Source organism: Oncorhynchus mykiss, chromosome 30 (genome assembly GCF_013265735.2).
Source record: "Oncorhynchus mykiss isolate Arlee chromosome 30, USDA_OmykA_1.1, whole genome shotgun sequence".
NCBI lineage: Eukaryota > Metazoa > Chordata > Actinopteri > Salmoniformes > Salmonidae > Oncorhynchus > Oncorhynchus mykiss.
In genome coordinates, this window is record NC_050570.1 from 5,467,152 (window position 1) to 5,487,151 (window position 20,000).

Below are 20,000 nucleotides of genomic sequence, written 5' to 3' on the forward strand. Positions count from 1 at the left end.
TTCACCTGACCTTGAATTCCTCACAATCAAATGCCGACCCTATTATCTCCCAAGTGAATTCTGCTTGGTTATTGTCACAGCCGTGTATATCTCCCCTCAAGCCGATACCACAATGGCCCTCAAGGAACTTCACTGGACTCTATGCAAACTGGAAACAATATATCTTGAGGCTGTATTTATTGTAGATGGGGATTTTTTTAAAGAAAATTTGAGAACAGGGCTACCTAAATTCTGTAGCACTCGCGCTGAAAAACACTCGATCACTGCTACTCTAACTTCCGCAATGCATACAAAGCCCTCCCCAGCCATCCTTTCGGCAAATCCAACTACGACTCCATTTTGCTCCTCCCGTCCTATACACAGAAACTCAAACAGGATGTACCCGTGCTAAGGACTATTCAACGCTGATCTGACCAATCGGAATCCACGCTTCAAGATTGTTTTGATCACGCGGACTGGGATGTGTTCCAGGTAGCCTCAGAGAATAATACTCGGTGAGTAAGGAAGTGTAGTGGCATACTGTGACTATTAAAACCTACCCTAACCAGAAACCGTGGAGAGATGGCGGCATTCTTACAAAACTGAAAGCACGAACCACCGCATTTAACCATGTAAAGGTGACTGGGAATATGGCCGGATACAAATAGTGTAGTTATTCCCTCCGCAAGGCAAACAAACAAGAAAAATGTCAGTATAGAGACAAAGTGGAGTTGCAATTCAACGGCTCAGACACGAGACGTATGTGGCAGGGTCTACAGACAATCACAGATTACAAAGGGAAAACCAGCCAAGTCACGGACACCAACGTCTTGCTTCCAGACAAACTAAACACCTTCTTTGCCCGCTTTGAGGATAACACAGTGCCACCGACGCAGCCCGCTACAAAGGACTGTGGGCTCTCCTTCTACATGGCCGACGTGTGTAAGACTTTTAAACGTGTTAACCCTCGTAAAGCTGCTGGCCCAGAGGGGATCCATAGCTGCGTCCCCAGAGCATGTGCAGACCAACTGGCTGGTGTGTTTATGGACATTTTCAATCTCTCTCTATCCCAGTCTGCTGTCCCCACATGCTTCAAGATGGCCACCATTGTTCCTGTACCCAAGAAGGCAAAGGTAACTGAACTAAATTACTACCACCCCGTAGCACTCACTTCTGTCATCATGATGTTTTTTTATTGAACCTTTATTTAACCTAAGAATGCTGTTAATTGACTACAGCTCAGAATTCAACACCATGATACCCTCCAAGCTCATCATTAAGCTTGAGGCCCTGGGTCTTAAGATTGGGGCGTTGGACTAGTAACCGGAAGGTTGCAAGTTCTAACCCCCGAGCTGACAAGGTACAAATCTGTCGTTCTGCCCCTGAACAGGCAGTTAACCCACTGTTCCTAGGCCGTCATTGAATATAAGAATTTGTTCTTAACTGACTTGCCTAATTAAATAAAGGTTAAAAAAATTAAAAAAATAAACCCTGCGCTGTGCAATTGGGTCCTGGACTTCCTGACGGGCCGCCCCCCAGGTGGTGAAGGTAGGAAACAACATCTCCACTTCGCTGATCCTCAACTGGGGCCCCACAAGGGTGTGCTCAGCCCCCTCCTGTACTCCCTGTTCACCCATGATTGCGTGGCCATGCACACCTCCAACTCAATCATCAAGTTTGCAGACGACACAACAACGAGACAGCCTACAGGGAGGAGGTGAGGGCACTCAGAGTGTGGTGTCAGGAAAACAACCTCTCACTCAACGTCAACAAAACAAAGGAGATGGACTTCAGGAAACAGCAGACGGGACAGCAGTGGAGAAGGTGGAAAAGGTCCATCCATGAAACTCTCACCAACTTTTACAGATGCACAATTGAGAGAATCCCGTCTGCCTGGTACGGCAACTGCTCCGCCCTCAACGGCAAGGCTCTCCAGAAGGTAGTGCGGTCTGCACAACACATCACCGGGGGCAAACGACCTGCCCTCCAGGACACCTACACCACCCAATGTCACAGGAAGGCCAAAAATATCATCAAGGATAACAACCATCCGAGCCACTGTGTGTTCACCCCGCTACCATCCAGAAGGCGAGATCAGTACAGGTGCATCAAAGCTGGGACCGATAGACTGAAAAACAGCTTCTATCTCAAGGCCATCAAACTGTTAAAGAGCCATCACTAGCACAGAGAGGCTGCTGCCTACATACACACTTGAAATCTGCCTACTTTAATAAATTAATCACTAGTCATTTTAATAATGCCACTTTAATAATGTTTACATGTCTTGCATTACTCATCTCATCTGGAATTTTTCAAGCAGTTTAAAGGCACAGTCAACTTAGTGTATGTAAACTTCTGACCCACTGGAATTGTGATACAGTGAATTATAAGTGAAATAATCTGTATTTTATACCATCTACTGCATCTTAGCCTATGCCGTTCTGTCATTTCTCATCCATATATTTATATGTATATATTCTTATTCCATCCCTTTACTTAGATTTGTGTGTATTAAGGAGTTATTGTAGAATTGTTAGATATGGCTGCACTGTTGGGAACTAGAAGCACAAGCATTTCGCTACACTCGCAATAACATCTGCTCACCATGTGTATGTGACCAATACAATTTGATTTGATTTGACACACACACACAGACACACACACACACACACAGACACACACAGACACACACAGACACACACACAGCTTTTTAAATTATAAATGTTTTGTCAAACAAAATATTTTATTCTAATATGTTGCAATAAAGAAACGTGTTCAGTTCATTTATAAAGGACAAACCCTAATAAAGTGTATTTATCTCCAATAAGCAGAGAAATTAGATATACTTGCAATAATCTAGTTATTATTATATAATTTCAGAATATTCTTACTTCAAATAGTATCAGGTGATAAGCACAATGCTTTTGACACTAACAGCACATGTACCATTGTTACATCTGGCCCCATACTGTGTGATAACTTGCCCAGCTACGGGGCAAGATGTCACAACTGATCAGAGTGTTACTCTACCAATAATAACTTAAAAATGGCAATGTGTAACTTTTTGGGGGGGGCGAACCTGAAAAAAAAGGTTACATAGAAATGTGTGTTATAGATCTGTCATTCCACCTGAACGCAAGTCTAAGAAGCGGTAGATCAGTTCTATGTGTGCTATTTCTATGCTTCCTGTTCTTGTTCACTATGGCCTATTTTAGTGCCTTTACCTCCTCACGCCATTTGTTTTTATGTGTAACTCTGTGTTGTTGTTGTTTGTGTCTCACTGCTTTGCTTTATCTTGGCCAGGTCGCAGTTGTAAATGAGAACTCGTTCTCAACTAGCTTACCTGGTTAAATAAAGGTGTTCTCAACTAGCTTACCTGGTTTAAACCAGGTAAGCCAGTTGAGAACACCTTTATTTAACCAGGTAAGCCAGTTGAGAACACCTTTATTTAAACCAGGTAAGCCAGTTGAGAACACCTTTATTTAAACCAGGTAAGCTAGTTGAGAACACCTTTATTTAACCAGGTAAGCCAGTTGAGAACACCTTTATTTAAACCAGGTAAGCCAGTTGAGAACACCTTTATTTAAACCAGGTAAGCTAGTTGAGAACACCTTTATTTAACCAGGTAAGCCAGTTGAGAACACCTTTATTTAAACCAGGTAAGCCAGTTGAGAACACCTTTATTTAAACCAGGTAAGCCAGTTGAGAACACCTTTATTTAACCAGGTAAGCCAGTTGAGAACACCTTTATTTAAACCAGGTAAGCCAGTTGAGAACACCTTTATTTAAACCAGGTAAGCTAGTTGAGAACACCTTTATTTAAACCAGGTAAGCTAGTTGAGAACACCTTTATTTAAACCAGGTATGCTAGTTGAGAACACCTTTATTTAACCAGGGAGGCCAGTTGAGAACACCTTTATTTAAACCAGGTAAGCTAGTTGAGAACACCTTTATTTAAACCAGGTAAGCTAGTTGAGAACACCTTTATTTAAACCAGGTATGCTAGTTGAGAACACCTTTATTTAAATAAAGGTGTTCTCAACTAGCCTACCTGGTTTAAATAAAGGTGAAATAAATATAAATAAAAGATGGTTCAATGATTCTCTATACTATACTAACTTATTGTGTCACATAAACTGAAATTAGGCAAACTATTACAGTTTTAGCAACCAGGACATGGTGGAGGAGCAATTTCTACATAGTGCAACTTTAATTTATGTTATAAAAGATGTAAAAGTAACTTTTTTCTAATCAAATCAAATTGTATTTGTCACATGCACCGAATACAACAATAGTAGACATTACAGTGAAATGCTTACTTTAATCTATTCATCAATAACAATGCTGAGAAATCTACAGTGGTTAAGTGTGACAACGTGCCCCGGTCTACATTCAGAGTACCTTTACATGCACAGTAATAATTCGCTATTAATTTGATTTTGGTAGTAGGTAGATTATGCAATAGTCATGGAAACACATTATTCTTCTTATCTTAATTGGTATAAAGTCAAACTCGAAGTAAGCATTACACGGTTTAAAAACACCTGGTTTTCCGAGCAGTCTTTCGAATTATTAGGATATATAAATGCTGGGAGAATTGTGCTCCACGTTATGGGATCACGACCGGTTGTGATACAGCCCGGAATCGAACCAGGGTCTCTAGTGACTCTAGCACTGAGATGAGGTGCCTTAGACTGCTGCGCGAGTGAAGTTCGTAACAAATTCTTACACACTTTATATGTCCGAAATCAGAATCAAATATGCTTCCCAAAGATAACATCGCTGCAGTGCTTAAGGTGAGCCTGCCGGAACAGGATTCGGCACCTCTCCGATCAAAGTTAATTCGAGTTACCTCTTTGTTAATTGTCCTGCCCCACGGCCTGATATTCTAAGAGTTGATTCGGGTTGGGTCGGCCAGTGTTTGTGGTTTGCGTAACATTGTAACCTTTGTTTGAGACCAATGCGTGGCCATAGCTGTGTGAGTAGTGCGCCTGTATCTCTCACAGAACTAGAATGAGATTCACTTTGTATGATCTGCCTCCCTCGCTCTGCTCTGATAGCCATGATCCTACAATTCTCCTATTTTCAGCGTTGCACTTCCTCATTTATTTGTTTATAGAATCATAGACGCGCTGAGGGTTCTGGAAAAGGGATCTGGAATTGAAATATATTTGCCAAAGTTAGCTATTGAATAACTGATGTTCAGAAATAAATTAAATGATTCAGAATGTCCTACTACACCATGCAAATGCCCGTCATTTTTGCCACAGAGGATCAACAGTTGATTTAATTGCTGTGGATTGTGCGTAACCCAATAACATGGCATGGCCTACATTCGGGGACGCGCGGCAAATCTGTCAGTGAACAAGCATGCGGTCAAAACAAGCCTTTCGCAATATGTCAAATACAATCGGGAGAAAACACCGGTTGGAAACCAAATGGCTACTGCTGAAAAAAAAATGCTAATCTGTCTGCTACCAAAAATATTTAATCAACTTCAAAATATTGTTTAAAAACGCGTCCGCCATCGCCGGTGAGTGAGATGCGCATCATAGGGGCGAGTCAGTGAAACTGGAACGCATGTTTAAGGACTATAATTTCCTCTTCATATTGTAGCCTACAACGTGTGTCTCCAAACACCTAGCCCTAGGTTATTGATAGATTCAAGGTCGTTTTTTTTTGTCAAAGTAGTCTGTCATTTCGATCATTTGTGCGGCATTAAAGAAAAATTAAGTCTCCAGTCGTGTAAAATTATGTAAAATTGCATGAAATGCGTTTATAAAAATAAACATATTTTCCCTTACCAATTTATTTCCGGACCCTAGGCTACTAGAATGTTCCCCATGTATAAATACCTCTACTCTATTGCCCTATGCCAACTACGCAAATGAGATGATATGCATGCAATGCTTTGTTAGTTAGATATGTTGTTGTTGTTGTTTTTCCTCATGATGTCCCGTACCTCAGAGCTTCCCAGGTCACCCCCCTCTCCCGCTTACTGTTAGTTCCGGCACCTCCCGATTTACAAATGAAGCACATGACCAGTGTGCTAGAAAGTTTCTTTTGATTGGCGATGTTCTGCATTTATCAGAGTGCCATCATGTAGCCTTTTTCAGATGTGTCCATGTAAACATAATGATTAGGGGAATCGTTCTTCTTAGCAAAGCAATAACTACTATATGAATCTAACTATCCACAATAATCGCATTATTGTGTGCATGTAACAGGTACTCAATGAGAGAGTTTATTTTCCTGTGCCAGGTAGCCTACTCTCCCTCACAGACTCCACCCCGTTGTTATTTCAGCATATACTGTATAGTTCATTACCGAGGGAGCAGTCGTAAGAAAAGTATCTCACACAGGAACGAGCAACTCAACACCGAATACCGACTTTACCGATGACCAAATTAATTATTTCCAGATCAGAAATTGTTTAGACGAGAAACACACATTGCGCTCTCGGTTGGAATCCTTGGAACTTTTAAATTGCCTTCCGAGTTTCGACAATGAGTTTCGGGGCTCAAGATCATGTCTTTCTGTCTGCTTTGCAGCCCAATACCGCCGTCAGTACTTACGCGGTCCCGTCCGAGATCCAACTCGAGGGGAAAGGGGGTAACCTGTCGGATGAGATGACCCGGGCCAAGCGGGTCCAGCAGCAGGTTGCTATGCGGCTCGCCGAGAAAACCTCGACGCTTTCACGACAGAACGGCTCAGCCACACACTATACCTCCTCAGGTAGGACCTAGCCTCCTATGGCGACATGGTACTCAAATGAACCGTAGACTACCTACTACATTGCCGCGCTCAGAGACAATTTACTGACTTGATTTGATACATAAGCAAACTATTGACAGTGCTCAATCCACCTGTAGTAGCAACTGTCGGTAGAACTGCATTGCAATGTGATGCATTTGCCTCATGCCACAACAAACTGCTTAATACTGTTATATAAATATACCTTTCTTTCTTCAAACATGTATTCCACATTGTGTAAAATTATCATAAAGTCTACAAATGTTGAATTACCCACAATCCTCTAAAAACAGGCATGCTGCAAGTTATTGCAAGAACTTAAAATATTATTTAAAATAAAAATTATTATTTAAAATACTTAGATTTTGAGCAACATACAGGAGTTGGATTTATTCTTAACTTTTTTTGGTTAAATTAAATGAACAAATCATGTAAACAACTTGCATGAATTCGTACTAATTATATAATTTTTTATTCAATTAATTTGAGTCATTTAGCAGTTATCCAGAGCAACTTAGAGTAGTGAATGTCTACATTCTCTTACTTATTTTCCCCATACTGGTCCCCCTGGGAATCAAACTCACAAGCACAATGCTCTACCACCGGAGCTACGCGGGACCACTCTAGATTAATTGTTTAGTGTTGTATACAGTGTAAAACTACCTGATCCAGTTCTGCCACTCATCTCTCTCTCTCCCTCTCCCTTTCTCTCCCATTCTCCACTCCCTCTCTCTCTCTCTTCTCTCTCCCATTCTCCACTCCCTTTCTCTCTCTCCCCCCTCTTTCCATCTCTCTCTCCCTCTCTCTTCTCTTCTCTCTCCCTCTCTTCTCTCTCCCATTCTCCACTCCCTTTCTCTCTCTCCCCCCTCTTTCCATCTCTCTCCCCTTTCTCCCTTTCTTCTCTCCCCCTCTCCCTTTCTTCTCTCTCCCTCTCCCTCCTCTCTCCCATTCTCTACCTCCCTTTCTCTCTCCCCCCTATCTCCATTTCTCTCCCCTCTCTCCATCTCTCACCCCTCCCTTTCTCTCTCTCCCCTCTCTCCATCTCTCACCCCTCCCTTTCTCTCTCCCCCCTATCTCCATCTCTCTCCCCTCTCTCCATCTCTCACCCCTCCCTTTCTCTCTCTCCCCTCTCTCCATCTCTCACCCCTCCCTTTCTCTCTCCCCCCTATCCATCTCTCTCCCCTCTCTCCATCTCTCACCCCTCCCTTTCTCTCTCTCCCCTCTCTCCATCTCTCTCCCCTCCCTTTCTCTCTCTCTCTCTCCCCTCCCTTTCTCTCTCTCTCCCTCCACTCTCTCCACCGGCTACCTCAGTCTTTGTATAAGCCTGTATAGAATATAATAAAATAAACTTTATTTTTTTGTTTTGGGTTATAGCAGTGCTTTACCATGAAGTTTTTATACAATTGAATCTTTAGTTGACAGGCTCAAACAAGCATGGCTTTCATAGATCGGTTAGTTGACAATGTCATGAAGTGCGAAGCGCGCGCTTCAACGGGGCAGACGGTCTGTGTGTTGTTGTTGTGATTCTGAATGGCCAGATAGCTAGCAACAATGACAAGAAGCTGCCATGTGGAGAATCGTAAGTGGCTGGTTTCAGCTAGTTTTATCTTGTTCTTGATACCATGTCTTGTTTTGATGTTTTGACTGTTCTCACGTCTTTGCAACCATGGCAACCATAAAATAGCCAGCTAACCATCAACTGTAGCAATGTATTTGAGTGACAACAAGTGCTCATTGTCCAAATGTATTTATGTATTCAATAAACATTTGAGACTAAATATAGTTGACATGTTGTCAACAATCTAAGCCAAACCCATTATTTTTTCCCACACAAGTCGGTTTTGTTGCTAAACAAACAACCCATCTATAAAATGAACTCACTGCCAGGAGAAAGAGAAAGAGAGAGTGAGGAATTGTCGCCAAGGACTAGGTTGAAAGAAATAGCTTCAGTGAAACAAGGCCTTGAGTGAGATTGAGATCCAGAAGATTGGGTGACAGGTGTTACTCAGGCTGAGTCTGCTCTAAGATGACCTATGAACTCACAGCTACCCCGAAACAATGAGGACTAGGGTGAAAATAAAGCGCTTCAGTCAGACCTGGTTCAATCAGACTTGTTTCAGTCAGACTAAGTTCAATCAGACTAAGTTCAATCAGACTTGTTTCAGTCAGACTAAGTTCAATCAGACTTGGTTCAGTGAGATATGGTTTAGTCAGAATTGGTTCAGTGAGACTTGGTTCAGTGAGATATGGTTTAGTCAGAATTGGTTCAGTGAGACTTGGTTCGGGGAGACTTGGTTCAGTGAGATTGAGTTACAGGTCTGTCTTAGTCCGCTTTAGAGAGGAGAGGGTTTAATGTACATGTAGTTAATGAGAGGTGGAGAGACCAGGTTTCTGTGATTCTTGTCTGCCCAGTCATGTCAGGGAAATTACATATCAATGGTCTTTCTCTCTGTCAACACAAAGCAGGCTGGGTGTCTAAGTGGTCTTGTTATGTAAGCTCTCTGGGACTGTCAAGGATTAGCTAAACTGTGGTGCTCCCTGGATTTTAAGTTAAACGTTTCCTAAAGTCTTCAGAGTTATCCCAGGTGTTAAATTATGGTGTTCAGTAGTCAGTGACAGTGTTAGCCCCAGGCTGCTACCAGGAGAGACTGAAAAGGATTTTGATGTAGACAAAGAGCATATTTTCATCAGAATCATTAAGCATAGGCTCCTGAGTGGTGCAGCGGTCTAAGGCACTGCATTTTAGTGCAAGAGGTGTCACTGCAGTCCCTGGTTTGAATCCAGACTGGATCACATCTGGCTGTGATTGGGAGTCCCATAGGACGGTGCACAATTGACCCAGCTGAGGTAGGCCGTCATTGTAAATAAGAATTTGTTCTTAACTTACTTGCCTAGTTAAATAAAGGTTAATTACATTTGTTTAAAAAAAATGTGGACTTGTTCATCCGTTTTGAAAATTCCACAGAACAAGCAGAATAAAGTCGGTAATTTGCAAGCAAGCACCACTGCTGAGGTTACAGACCTCTTTCAGGACTGTGTTCCCCGATATAATGTAACCAGTTGATATTAGGGTTTAAATCAATTGTTCTTGCTTTTTTATTGACTTTAATATACACGTGGCAATTTAGCAACTATGATTTGTTATCTATAATGGTTATGAGAAATTATACATTATTGTGCACTTTTGACAAAGGCCTATAGATAGATGTGCACGTATAGATTTTTCCAATGCTGTTATGTTATAATTTAAAAAATATTTTTTCCATTTTGAGTACTCGATTATTCAACCAAAAAATATGTGAGTACTCGAACAGTTTAAAAATGTCAAATGCCCATACCTAATGTTGACTCACTGATCCAAACTTCGCATGAGGTTTGCGGTACATTGCCTACAGAAAGTATTCACCCCCCCCCCCCACACACACTGTTGTGTTACAGCCGGAATTTAAAATGGATTTAATTTAGATTTTGTGTCACTGATCTGCACACAAATACCCCATAATGTCAGTGGAATTATGTTTTTAGAAATGTTTACAAATTAATTAAAAATGAAAAGCTGAAATGTCTTGAGTCAATAAGTATTCAACCCCTTTGTTATGACAAGCCTAAATACGTTCAGGAGTCAAATTCCGTTTAACAAGTCACATAATAAGTTGCATGGATTCACTCTATGTGAAATAAAAATAATGTTTAACATAATTTTTAAATGACTACCTCATCTCTGTACGTCAGCAGTGAATTTCAACCACAAAGACCAGGGAGGTTTTCCAATGCCTCGCAAAGAAGGACAGTTATTGATAGATGGGTAAAGATTTTTTTTAAAGCAGACATTGAATGTCCGTTTGAGCATGGTGAAGTTATTAATTACACTTTGGATGGTGCATCAATACACCCAGTCACTACAAAGATACAGGCGTCCTTCCTAACTCAGCTGCTGTAAAGGAAAGAAATCGCTCAGGGATTTCACCATGAGGCCAATGGTGATTTTAAAAACATTTACAGTTTAATGGCTGTGATGGGAGAAAACTGAGGATGGATCAACAACGTTGTACTTGCTCTACAATACTAACATGAATAACAGAGTGAAAAAGAGGAAGCCTCTACAGAATAAAAATATTCCAAAACATGCATCCTGTTTGCAACAAGGCACTAAAGTAATACTGGAAAACAAATGTCTAAATTAACTTTTTGTCCTGAATACAAGGCATTATGTTTGGGGCAAATCCAACACAACACATCACTGAGTACCACTCTACATATTTTTAAGCATGGTGGTGGCTGCATCATGTTATGGGGATGCTTGTCATTGGTAAGAACTAGGGATTTTTTTTTTAGGATAAGAAAAAATGGAATAGAGCTAAGCACAGGCAACAATCCTGGAGGAAAACCTGGTTTAGTCTGCTTTCCAACAGATACTGGGAGACAAATTCACCTTTCAGCAGGACAATAACCTAAAGCACAAGACCAAATATACACTGGAGTTACTTACCAAGATGACATTGAATGTTCATGAGTGGCCTAGTTACAGTTTTGACTTAAATTGGCTTGAAGATCTATGGCAAGACACGAAGAATTTTATAAAGAATAATGGGCAAATATTGCACAATCCAGGTGTGCAAAGATCTTAGATACTTACCCAGAAAAACTCACAGCTGTAATCGCTGACAAAGGTGAATCTAACATGTATTGAGGGATGTGAATACTTATGTAAATGAGATATTTCTGTTTAATTTCCAATACATTTGCAAAACATTTCTAAAAACATGTTTTCATTTTGTCATTATGGTGTATTGTGTGTGTGTGTGTGTAGATGGGTGAGGAAAAAAATCTATTTAATAAATGTTGAATTCAGGCTGTAACACAACAAATGTTGAATAAGTCAAGGAGTGTATTCTCTAGGCAGCCAGAGACACATACCTGAGAGGAACAGTACAACATGTCTTCTTCTATCCAGGTCAACTGAGTGCAAACTGAACAAACAAACAGAGTATGTCTCCCAATTCATGTTTAAAGCAGGACTACGTTGAAATAGATAAAAGAGTTGCACTTAAACAAATTGCTAACTCCACTAACTACAGTGGAAGGCCGGTGCCGTTTAGGATGAGGGAGAAAACGATACAGTTGTTTATGAGCGTGGCCTTATGTCTATTACAGCATATTGGATGACTCTCATTCATATTCCATTCACCCAGCTCTATAAGGTAGTAGTTTTGGAATTGTTAGGATAGATTACTCGTTGGTTATTACTGCATTGTCGGAACTAGAAGCACAAGCATTTCGCTACACTCGCATTAACATCTGCTAACCATGTGTATGTGACAAATAAAATTTGATGTAACAGCGATAGGTTTACGTTTACTACATGATACTCTAATTTTCCCTATACACATCATGAGGTTGCTACAACCTATTCTATGAATACAAGCTCTATGACGTAGATGCACAGTTCAAGATAAATTTTAGTAATCAAGGTGGCAAACAGTGACACATTCAATACCAACTTGCACACTCTTGCCTGAATCTAGCTGATCTAGGGTGTAATCATTAGTCAACCAGTTGCAAACATGAGTTTCTATTGGACAAATCCAGGTACGTTTATCCTCGTTTCGTTCCATTTGCTTCCGTTTATTAAATGTTTTTCAACAGAATCAGCGGAATGAATACACCCATGATCACACGTAAACACAGTTCACTTTCATAGCAGCCAGATAGTTGTATAATTCCTTCTCGCATCTACTAACTAGCTGCATTCCCTAGCTAAGTAAGTGAAAGGGAAAGTTTAAAACATTTGAAATATCTCTCTCTCTCTCTTTGTGTTCCTCCTCCTTCATTTTTTAAATTTTTTTATTTGTTCTTAACTGTTCATCCATTGTCTTTCTCTCTTTGAGTGAACTACTCACCACATTGTATGCACTGCAGTGCTAGCTAGCTATAGCTTATGCTTTCAGTACTAGATTCATTCTCTGATCCTTTGATTGGGTGGACAACATGTCAGTTCATGCTACAAGAGCTCTGATAGATTGGAGGACATTCTCCGGAAGTTGTCATAATTACTGTGTAAGTCTATGAAAGGGGGTGAGAACCATGAGCCTCCTAGGTTTTTGTATTGAGGCCAATGTACCCAGAGGAGGACGGAAGCTAGCTGTCCTCCGGCTAAACCATGGCGCTACCCTACAGAGTGCTGTTGAGGCTACTGTAGACCTTCAAGGCAAAACAGGTGTGTTTTAATCAATTATTTGGTGACGTGAATGTATTAAGTATAGTTTTATCTAAAAAGGATACCTTTTATTAAATATTTCACCATTTTTATTTTGGTGAAATTCACTGAGGAGGATGGTCCTCCCCTTCCTCCACCGACTAACTACAACTTTGAAGGTTTAATGAAGCCTTCTGGATGCTTTGAAGCATGTTTTTACTGTTGTAAAGTATTGTATCATAGAGGCTGAATAGCTATCCCCAGTTTAGGATAATATTTTAATGCAAGTAGTCTCCTCTAATCCCACAGCCTTTGTATGAGTAGGAAGTGAAATTAAATGCAGAGTAGCCCAGTAGCCCAGTAGCCCGGTATCCCAGTAGCCCAATATCCCAGTAGCCAAGTATCCCAGTAGCCTAATTGCCCCATTGGCCCAGTAGCCTATTGGCCCAGTATCCCAGTAGCCTATTGGCCCAGTATCCCAGTAGCCTATTGGCCCAGTTGCCTATTGGCCCAGTATCCCAGTAGCCTATTGGCCCAGTATCCCAGTAGCCTATTGGCCCAGTATCCCAGTAGCCTAGTAGCCTATTGGCCCAGTAGCCTATTGGCCAAGTATCACAGTAGCCTAGTAGCCTATTGGCCCAGTATCCCAGTAGCCTAGTAGCCTATTGGCCCAGTATCCCAGTAGCCTAGTAGCCCAGTAGCCTATTGGCCCAGTATCCCAATAGCCTATTGGCCCAGTTGCCTATTGGCCCAGTATCCCAGTAGCCTATTGGCCCAGTATCCCAGTAGCCTAGTAGCCTATTGGCCCAGTAGCCTATTGGCGAAGTATCACAGTAGCCCAGTAGCCTATTGGCCCAGTATCACAGTAGCCTAGTAGCCCAGTAGCCTATTGGCCCAGTATCCCAGTAGCCTAGAAGCCTATTGGCCCAGTATCCCAGTAGCCTAGTAGCCTATTGGCCCAGTAGCCTATTGGCCAAGTATCACAGTAGCCTAGTAGCCTATTGGCCCAGTAGCCCTGTAGCCTATTGGCCCAGTATCACAGTAGCCTAGTAGCCTATTGGCCCAGTATCACAGTAGCCTAGTAGCCTATTGGCCCAGTAGCCCAGTAGCCTAGTAGCCCAGTAGCCTATTGGCCCAGTAGCCCAGTAGCCTAGTAGCCCAGTAGCCTATTGGCCCAGTATCACAGTAGCCTAGTAGCCTATTGGCCCATTATCCCAGTAGCCTATTGGCCCAGTAGCCTATTGGCACAGTAGCCTATTGGCCCAGTAGCATATTGGCCCAGTATCTCAGTAGCCTATATGCCCAGTAGCCCAGTAGCCTATTGGCCCAGTAGCCTAGTAGCCTATTGGCGCAGTAGCCTAAATGAATTAATATTCTATTCCAGTGACAGCTCAGGACCCTGCTGCCTTAATGGAGATATCTAATCACTTAGTCAGTAATAGTCACCTTAAGCAATCTATTGAACAACACCGTATATGGCAATGGGAAGTGCAGTTTATCATTACAATACAATGTTGTTTTCTGTGAGATGGTGCTACGAGTCACTGGCAGGGATTTCAGAACAAATACAGTGTACACTTTTTACACTATGAATGCAGTTATGTATGTGCTAGTAGAAAAACACACAGACAATACTAGAGCATAAAACACCCACAGATGACTTCTTCCTGAGGGGATTGCACCTTTTATTCAAATTCCACTTTTACATGAGTGACAGGGCGGCAGGTTTGCAGGGTAGCCTAGTGGTTAGAGCGTTGGACTAGTAACCTGAAGGTTGCAAGTTCAAACCCCCGAGCTGACAAGGTACAAATCTGTCGTTCTGCCCCTGAACAGGCAGTTAACCCACTGTTCCTAGGTCGTCATTGTAAATAAGAATTTGTTCTTAACTGACTTGCCTGGTTAAATAAAGGTCAAATAAAAATAAAAAACTATTACTCTGCAGGGAGAAATGTAATGGCTGTAAATAGAGGATGCAAATAAATACATAATAATAATAATACAATACTTATTTGTAACACAATTCATAACATTTGATCAATACTACGAAATATTGTGATGTATTGATAACATTATTAACAGATGATTAACGTATCATTGATTTGGATAAGAACACAATGAAAATTGATTTCTTCAATTCACGTTTGTAGGCCTGTGGGCCTAGACAGCAGCCTGATCTCTGGAAATAGTCTCCCAATTTCAGATGTTTGAAAAGGACGTGGATATAAATCTTCATCCAATGAATCAAATGAATTAAATGAATCAAGTGAATTAAATGAATCAAATGAATAAAAATGAATCAAATGAATTAAATGAATCAAATGATGTTTGGCCGGCACTGGGTGTGAATTCATGATGCTGTGGGAGTGGGAGCACATTGCTTAGGTCACTGCACCACCACAGTTTATAATGCAGTAAAAAGCCATGAGAATACTCAATGATATTTGATGGTAAGAGTGCATTGTATTTCATTATTTTAGTTATTTTGTTTGTTTTAAGCCTGACCCTGGTGGTTAGAGCATTGGACTAGTAACCGCAAAGGTTCCACGATCAAATCCCCGAGCTGACAGGGTAGAACATCTGTCGTTCTGCCCCTGAACAGGCAGTTAACCCACTGTTCCTAGGCCTTCATTGATAATAAGAATTTGTTCTTAACTGACTTTCCTAGTTAAATAAAGGTAAAATAAACAAAACAAAAAACAAAGCCCTAAGCTTAACCACTCGGAATTAATGCGTCAAAAAAACATTGCCGTTCGTCCATACTATGTTGAATTTAGAAGGGAACCTTTGAGATCTTGTTGTATACAGACCAGGAAAAGGTGCCTGCTGAGTGACAGGTAGTGTTTGCATGTTGTCAGCAGGGTTAGGCCCAAGTCCTTGGGGCGCTGTCTCTTTAATCTTTCCCTCTCGCTTTCTGGCCTCATTCTCCACCAACCAGTTTGTTGCCTGTTCCCTGAGGCTTTGACTTAGCCAAGTATGAAGCTCACACACCCCTCCCTCCAGCCTACCTGCCTGGGAACACACAAACGCGTGCACACACACACACACCCACAAGTACAGTCTTGTTGTCTTTAACTTTTGTACTGTAAAATCAAATCGTATCAAATTGAATTAGTCACATGCGCCGAATACAAGAGGTGTAGATCTTAGTGAAATGCTTACTTACGAGCCCCTAACCAACAATGCAGTTTAAATACGAATAAGAATAAGAAATAAAAGGAACAAGTAATTAAAGAGCAGCAGTAAAATAACAATAGCGAGACTATAAACAGGGGGTACCGGTACCGAGTCAATGTGCGGGGCACTGGTTAGTCGAGGTAATTGAGGTCATATATACATGTAGGTAGAGTTATTAAAGTGACTATGCATAGATAATAACAGAGAGTAGCATCAGCTAAAGGGGGAGAGGGCAATGCAAATAGTCTGGGTAGCCATTTGATTAGATGTTCAGGAGTCTTATGGCTTGGGGGGGTAGAAGCTGTTTAGAAGCCTCTTGGATCTAGACTTGGTACTCTGGTACAGCTTGCCGTGCGGTAGCAGAGAGAACAGTCTATGACTAGGGTAGCTGGAGTCTTTGACAATTTTTAGGGCCTTCCTCTGACACTGCCTGGTATAGAGGTCCTGGATGGCAGGAAGCTTGGCCCCAGTGATGTACTGGGCCGTACGCACTACCCTCTGTAGTGCCTTGCAGTCGGAGGCCGAGCAGTTGCCATACCAGGCAGTGATGCAACCAGTCAGGATGCTCTTGATGGTGCAGGTGTAGAACCTTTTGAGGATCTGAGGAAGCATGCCAAATCTTTTCAGTTTCCTGAGGGGGAATAGGCTTTGTCGCACCCTCTTCACGACTGTCTTGGTGTGTTTGGACCATGATAGTTTGTTGGTGATGTGAACACCAAGGAAATTGAAGTTCTCAACCTGCTCCACTACAGCCCCGTCGATGAGAATGGGGGCGTGCTCGGTCCTCCTTTTCCTAAAGTCCACAATCATCTCCTTTGTCTTACTCACGTTGAGGGAGAGGTTGTCCTGGCACCACACGGCCAGGTCTCTGACCTCCTCCCTATAGGCTGTCTCGCTGTTGTCGGTGATCAGGCCTACCACTGTTGTGTCATCGGTAAACTTAATGACGGTTTTGAAGTCGTGCTGGCCATGAGTGAACATGGAGTACAGGAGGGGACTGAGCACGCACCCCTTAGGGCCCCCTGTGTTGAGGATCAACATGGCGGATGTGTTGTTACCTATCCTTACCACCTGTGGGCGGCCCGTCAGGAAGTCCAGGATCCAGTTGCAGAGGGAGGTGTTTCATCCCAGGGTCCTTAGCTTAGTTATGAACTTTGAGGGCACTATGGTGTTGAACGCTGAGCTGTAGTCAATGATTAACATTCACACATAGGTGTTTCTTTTGTGCCAGTGGGAAAGGTCAATGTGGAGAGCAATAGATATTGCATCATCTGTGGATCTGTTGGGGCTGTATGCAAATTTGAGTAGGTCTATGGTTTCTGTGATAATGGTGTTGATATGAGCCATGACCAGCCTTTCAAAGCACTTCATAGCTACAGACGTGAGTGCTATGGGTCGGTAGTCATTTAGGCAGGTTACCTTAGTGTTCTTTGGGCACAGGGACTATGGTGGTCTGCTTAAAACACGTTGGTATTACAGACTCGGACAGGGAGAGGTTGAAAATGTCAGTGAAGACTAACAGTAACAGTTTACGTCCTTGTAATCCGTCTGGCCCTGCGGCCTTGTGAATGTTGATCTGTTTTAAGGTTTTACTCACATCGGCTGCGGAGAGTGTGATCACACAGTCGTAGAGAGAGAGAGACTTCCTATTACCTTCCTGTGTAGAGAGAGAGAGAGAGAGACTTCCTATTAACTTCCAGTGTAGAGAGAGAGAGACTTCCTATTAACTTCCTGTGTAGAGAGAGAGATTCCTATTAACTTCCAGTGTAGAGAGAGAGACTTCCTATTAACTTCCAGTGTAGAGAGAGAGAGACTTCATATTAACTTCCAGTGTAGAGAGAGAGAGACTTCCTATTAACTTCCTGTGTAGAGAGAGAGACTTCCTATTAACTTCCTCTGTAGAGAGAGAGACTTCCTATTAACTTCCTGTGTAGAGAGAGAGACTCTTCCTATTAACTTCCTGTGTAGAGAGAGAGAGACTTCCTATTAACTTCCTGTGTAGAGAGAGAGAGACTTCCTACTAACTTCCTGTGTAGAGAGAGAGAGACTTCCTATTAACTTCCAGTGTAGAGAGAGACTTCCTATTAACTTCCTGTGTAGAGTGAGAGAGAGACTTCCTATTAACTTACTGTGTAGAGAGAGAGAGAGACTTCCTATTAACTTCCTGTGTAGAGAGAGATACTTCCTATTAACTTCCTCTGTAGAGAGAGACTTCCTATTAACTTCCAGTGTAGAGAGACTTCCTATTAACTTCCTGTGTAGAGAGAGAGAGACTTCCTATTAACTTCCTGTGTAGAGAGAGAGAGAGACTTCCTATTAACTTCCAGTGTAGAGAGAGAGAGACTTCCTATTAACTTACTGTGTAGAGAGAGAGAGAGACTTCATATTAACTTACTGTGTAGAGAGAGAGAGAGAGACTTCATATTAACTTACTGTGTAGAGAGTGAGAGAGAGACTTCCTATTAACTTCCTGTGTAGAGAGTGAGAGAGAGACTTCCTATTAACTTCCAGTGTAGAGAGATACTTCCTATTAACTTCCTGTGTAGAGAGTGAGAGAGAGACTTCCTATTAACTTACTGTGTAGAGAGAGAGAGACTTCCTATTAACTTCCAGTGTAGAGAGAGAGACTTCCTATTAACTTCCTGTGTAGAGAGAGAGAGACTTCCTATTAACTTCCAGTGTAGAGAGAGAGACTTCCTATTAACTTCCTGTGTAGAGAGAGATACTTCCTATTAACTTCCTCTGTAGAGAGAGATACTTCCTATTAACTTCCTGTGTAGAGAGAGATACTTCCTATTAACTTCCTCTGTAGAGAGAGAGAGACTTCCTATTAACTTCCAGTGTAGAGAGAGACTTCCTATTAACTTCCTGTGTAGAGAGTGAGAGAGAGACTTCCTATTAACTTACTGTGTAGAGAGAGAGAGAGACTTCCTATTAACTTCCTGTGTAGAGAGAGATACTTCCTATTAACTTCCTCTGTAGAGAGAGACTTCCTATTAACTTCCAGTGTAGAGAGAGAGACTTCCTATTAACCTCCAGTGTAGAGAGAGAGACTTCCTATTAACTTCCAGTGTAGAGAGAGAGACTTCCTATTAACTTCCTCTGTAGAGAGAGAGACTTCCTATTAACTTCCTGTGTAGAGAGAGATACTTCCTATTAACTTCCAGTGTAGAGAGAGAGACTTCCTATTAACTTCCAGTGTAGAGAGAGAGACTTCCTATTAACTTCCTGTGTAGAGAGAGAGAGACTTCCTATTAACTTCCTGTGTAGAGAGAGAGACTTCCTATTAACTTCCTGTGTAGAGAGAGAGACTTCCTATTAACTTCCAGTGTAGAGAGAGAGAGACTTCCTATTAACTTACTGTGTAGAGAGAGAGAGACTTCCTATTAACTTACTGTGTAGAGAGTGAGAGAGAGACTTCCTATTAACTTCCTGTGTAGAGAGAGAGAGACTTCCTATTAACTTCCAGTGTAGAGAGAGACTTCCTATTAACTTACTGTGTAGAGAGAGAGAGACTTCCTATTAACTTCCTGTGTAGAGAGAGAGACTTCCTATTAACTTCCTGTGTAGAGAGAGAGACTTCCTATTAACTTCCAGTGTAGAGAGAGAGACTTCCTATTAACTTCCTGTGTAGTGAGAGAGACTTCCTATTAACTTCCTGTGTAGAGAGAGAGACTTCCTATTAACTTCCAGTGTAGAGAGAGAGACTTCCTATTAACTTCCAGTGTAGAGAGAGAGACTTCCTATTAACTTCCTGTGTAGAGAGAGAGACTTCCTATTAACTTCCAGTGTAGAGAGAGAGACTTCCTATTAACTTCCAGTGTAGAGAGAGAGACTTCCTATTAACTTCCTGTGTAGAGCGAGACTATCACTGTGGTACGTTAATACAGGATGGATT

General features: G+C 41.8%; 1 protein-coding gene across 1 annotated transcript in view; it reads left to right on the forward strand.

Annotated features, from left to right (window-relative positions):
* Positions 1 to 6,103: 6,103 nt before the first annotated feature.
* Positions 6,104 to 20,000, forward strand: part of LOC110522700 (plakophilin-3) — a 56,647-nt gene continuing 42,750 nt past the window's right edge. The window contains exon 1 of the mRNA XM_036968813.1: positions 6,104 to 6,714. Coding sequence (XP_036824708.1) covers positions 6,486 to 6,714 — 229 coding nt within the window. The 5' untranslated portion in view covers positions 6,104 to 6,485. The remainder of the gene's footprint in view (positions 6,715 to 20,000) is intronic.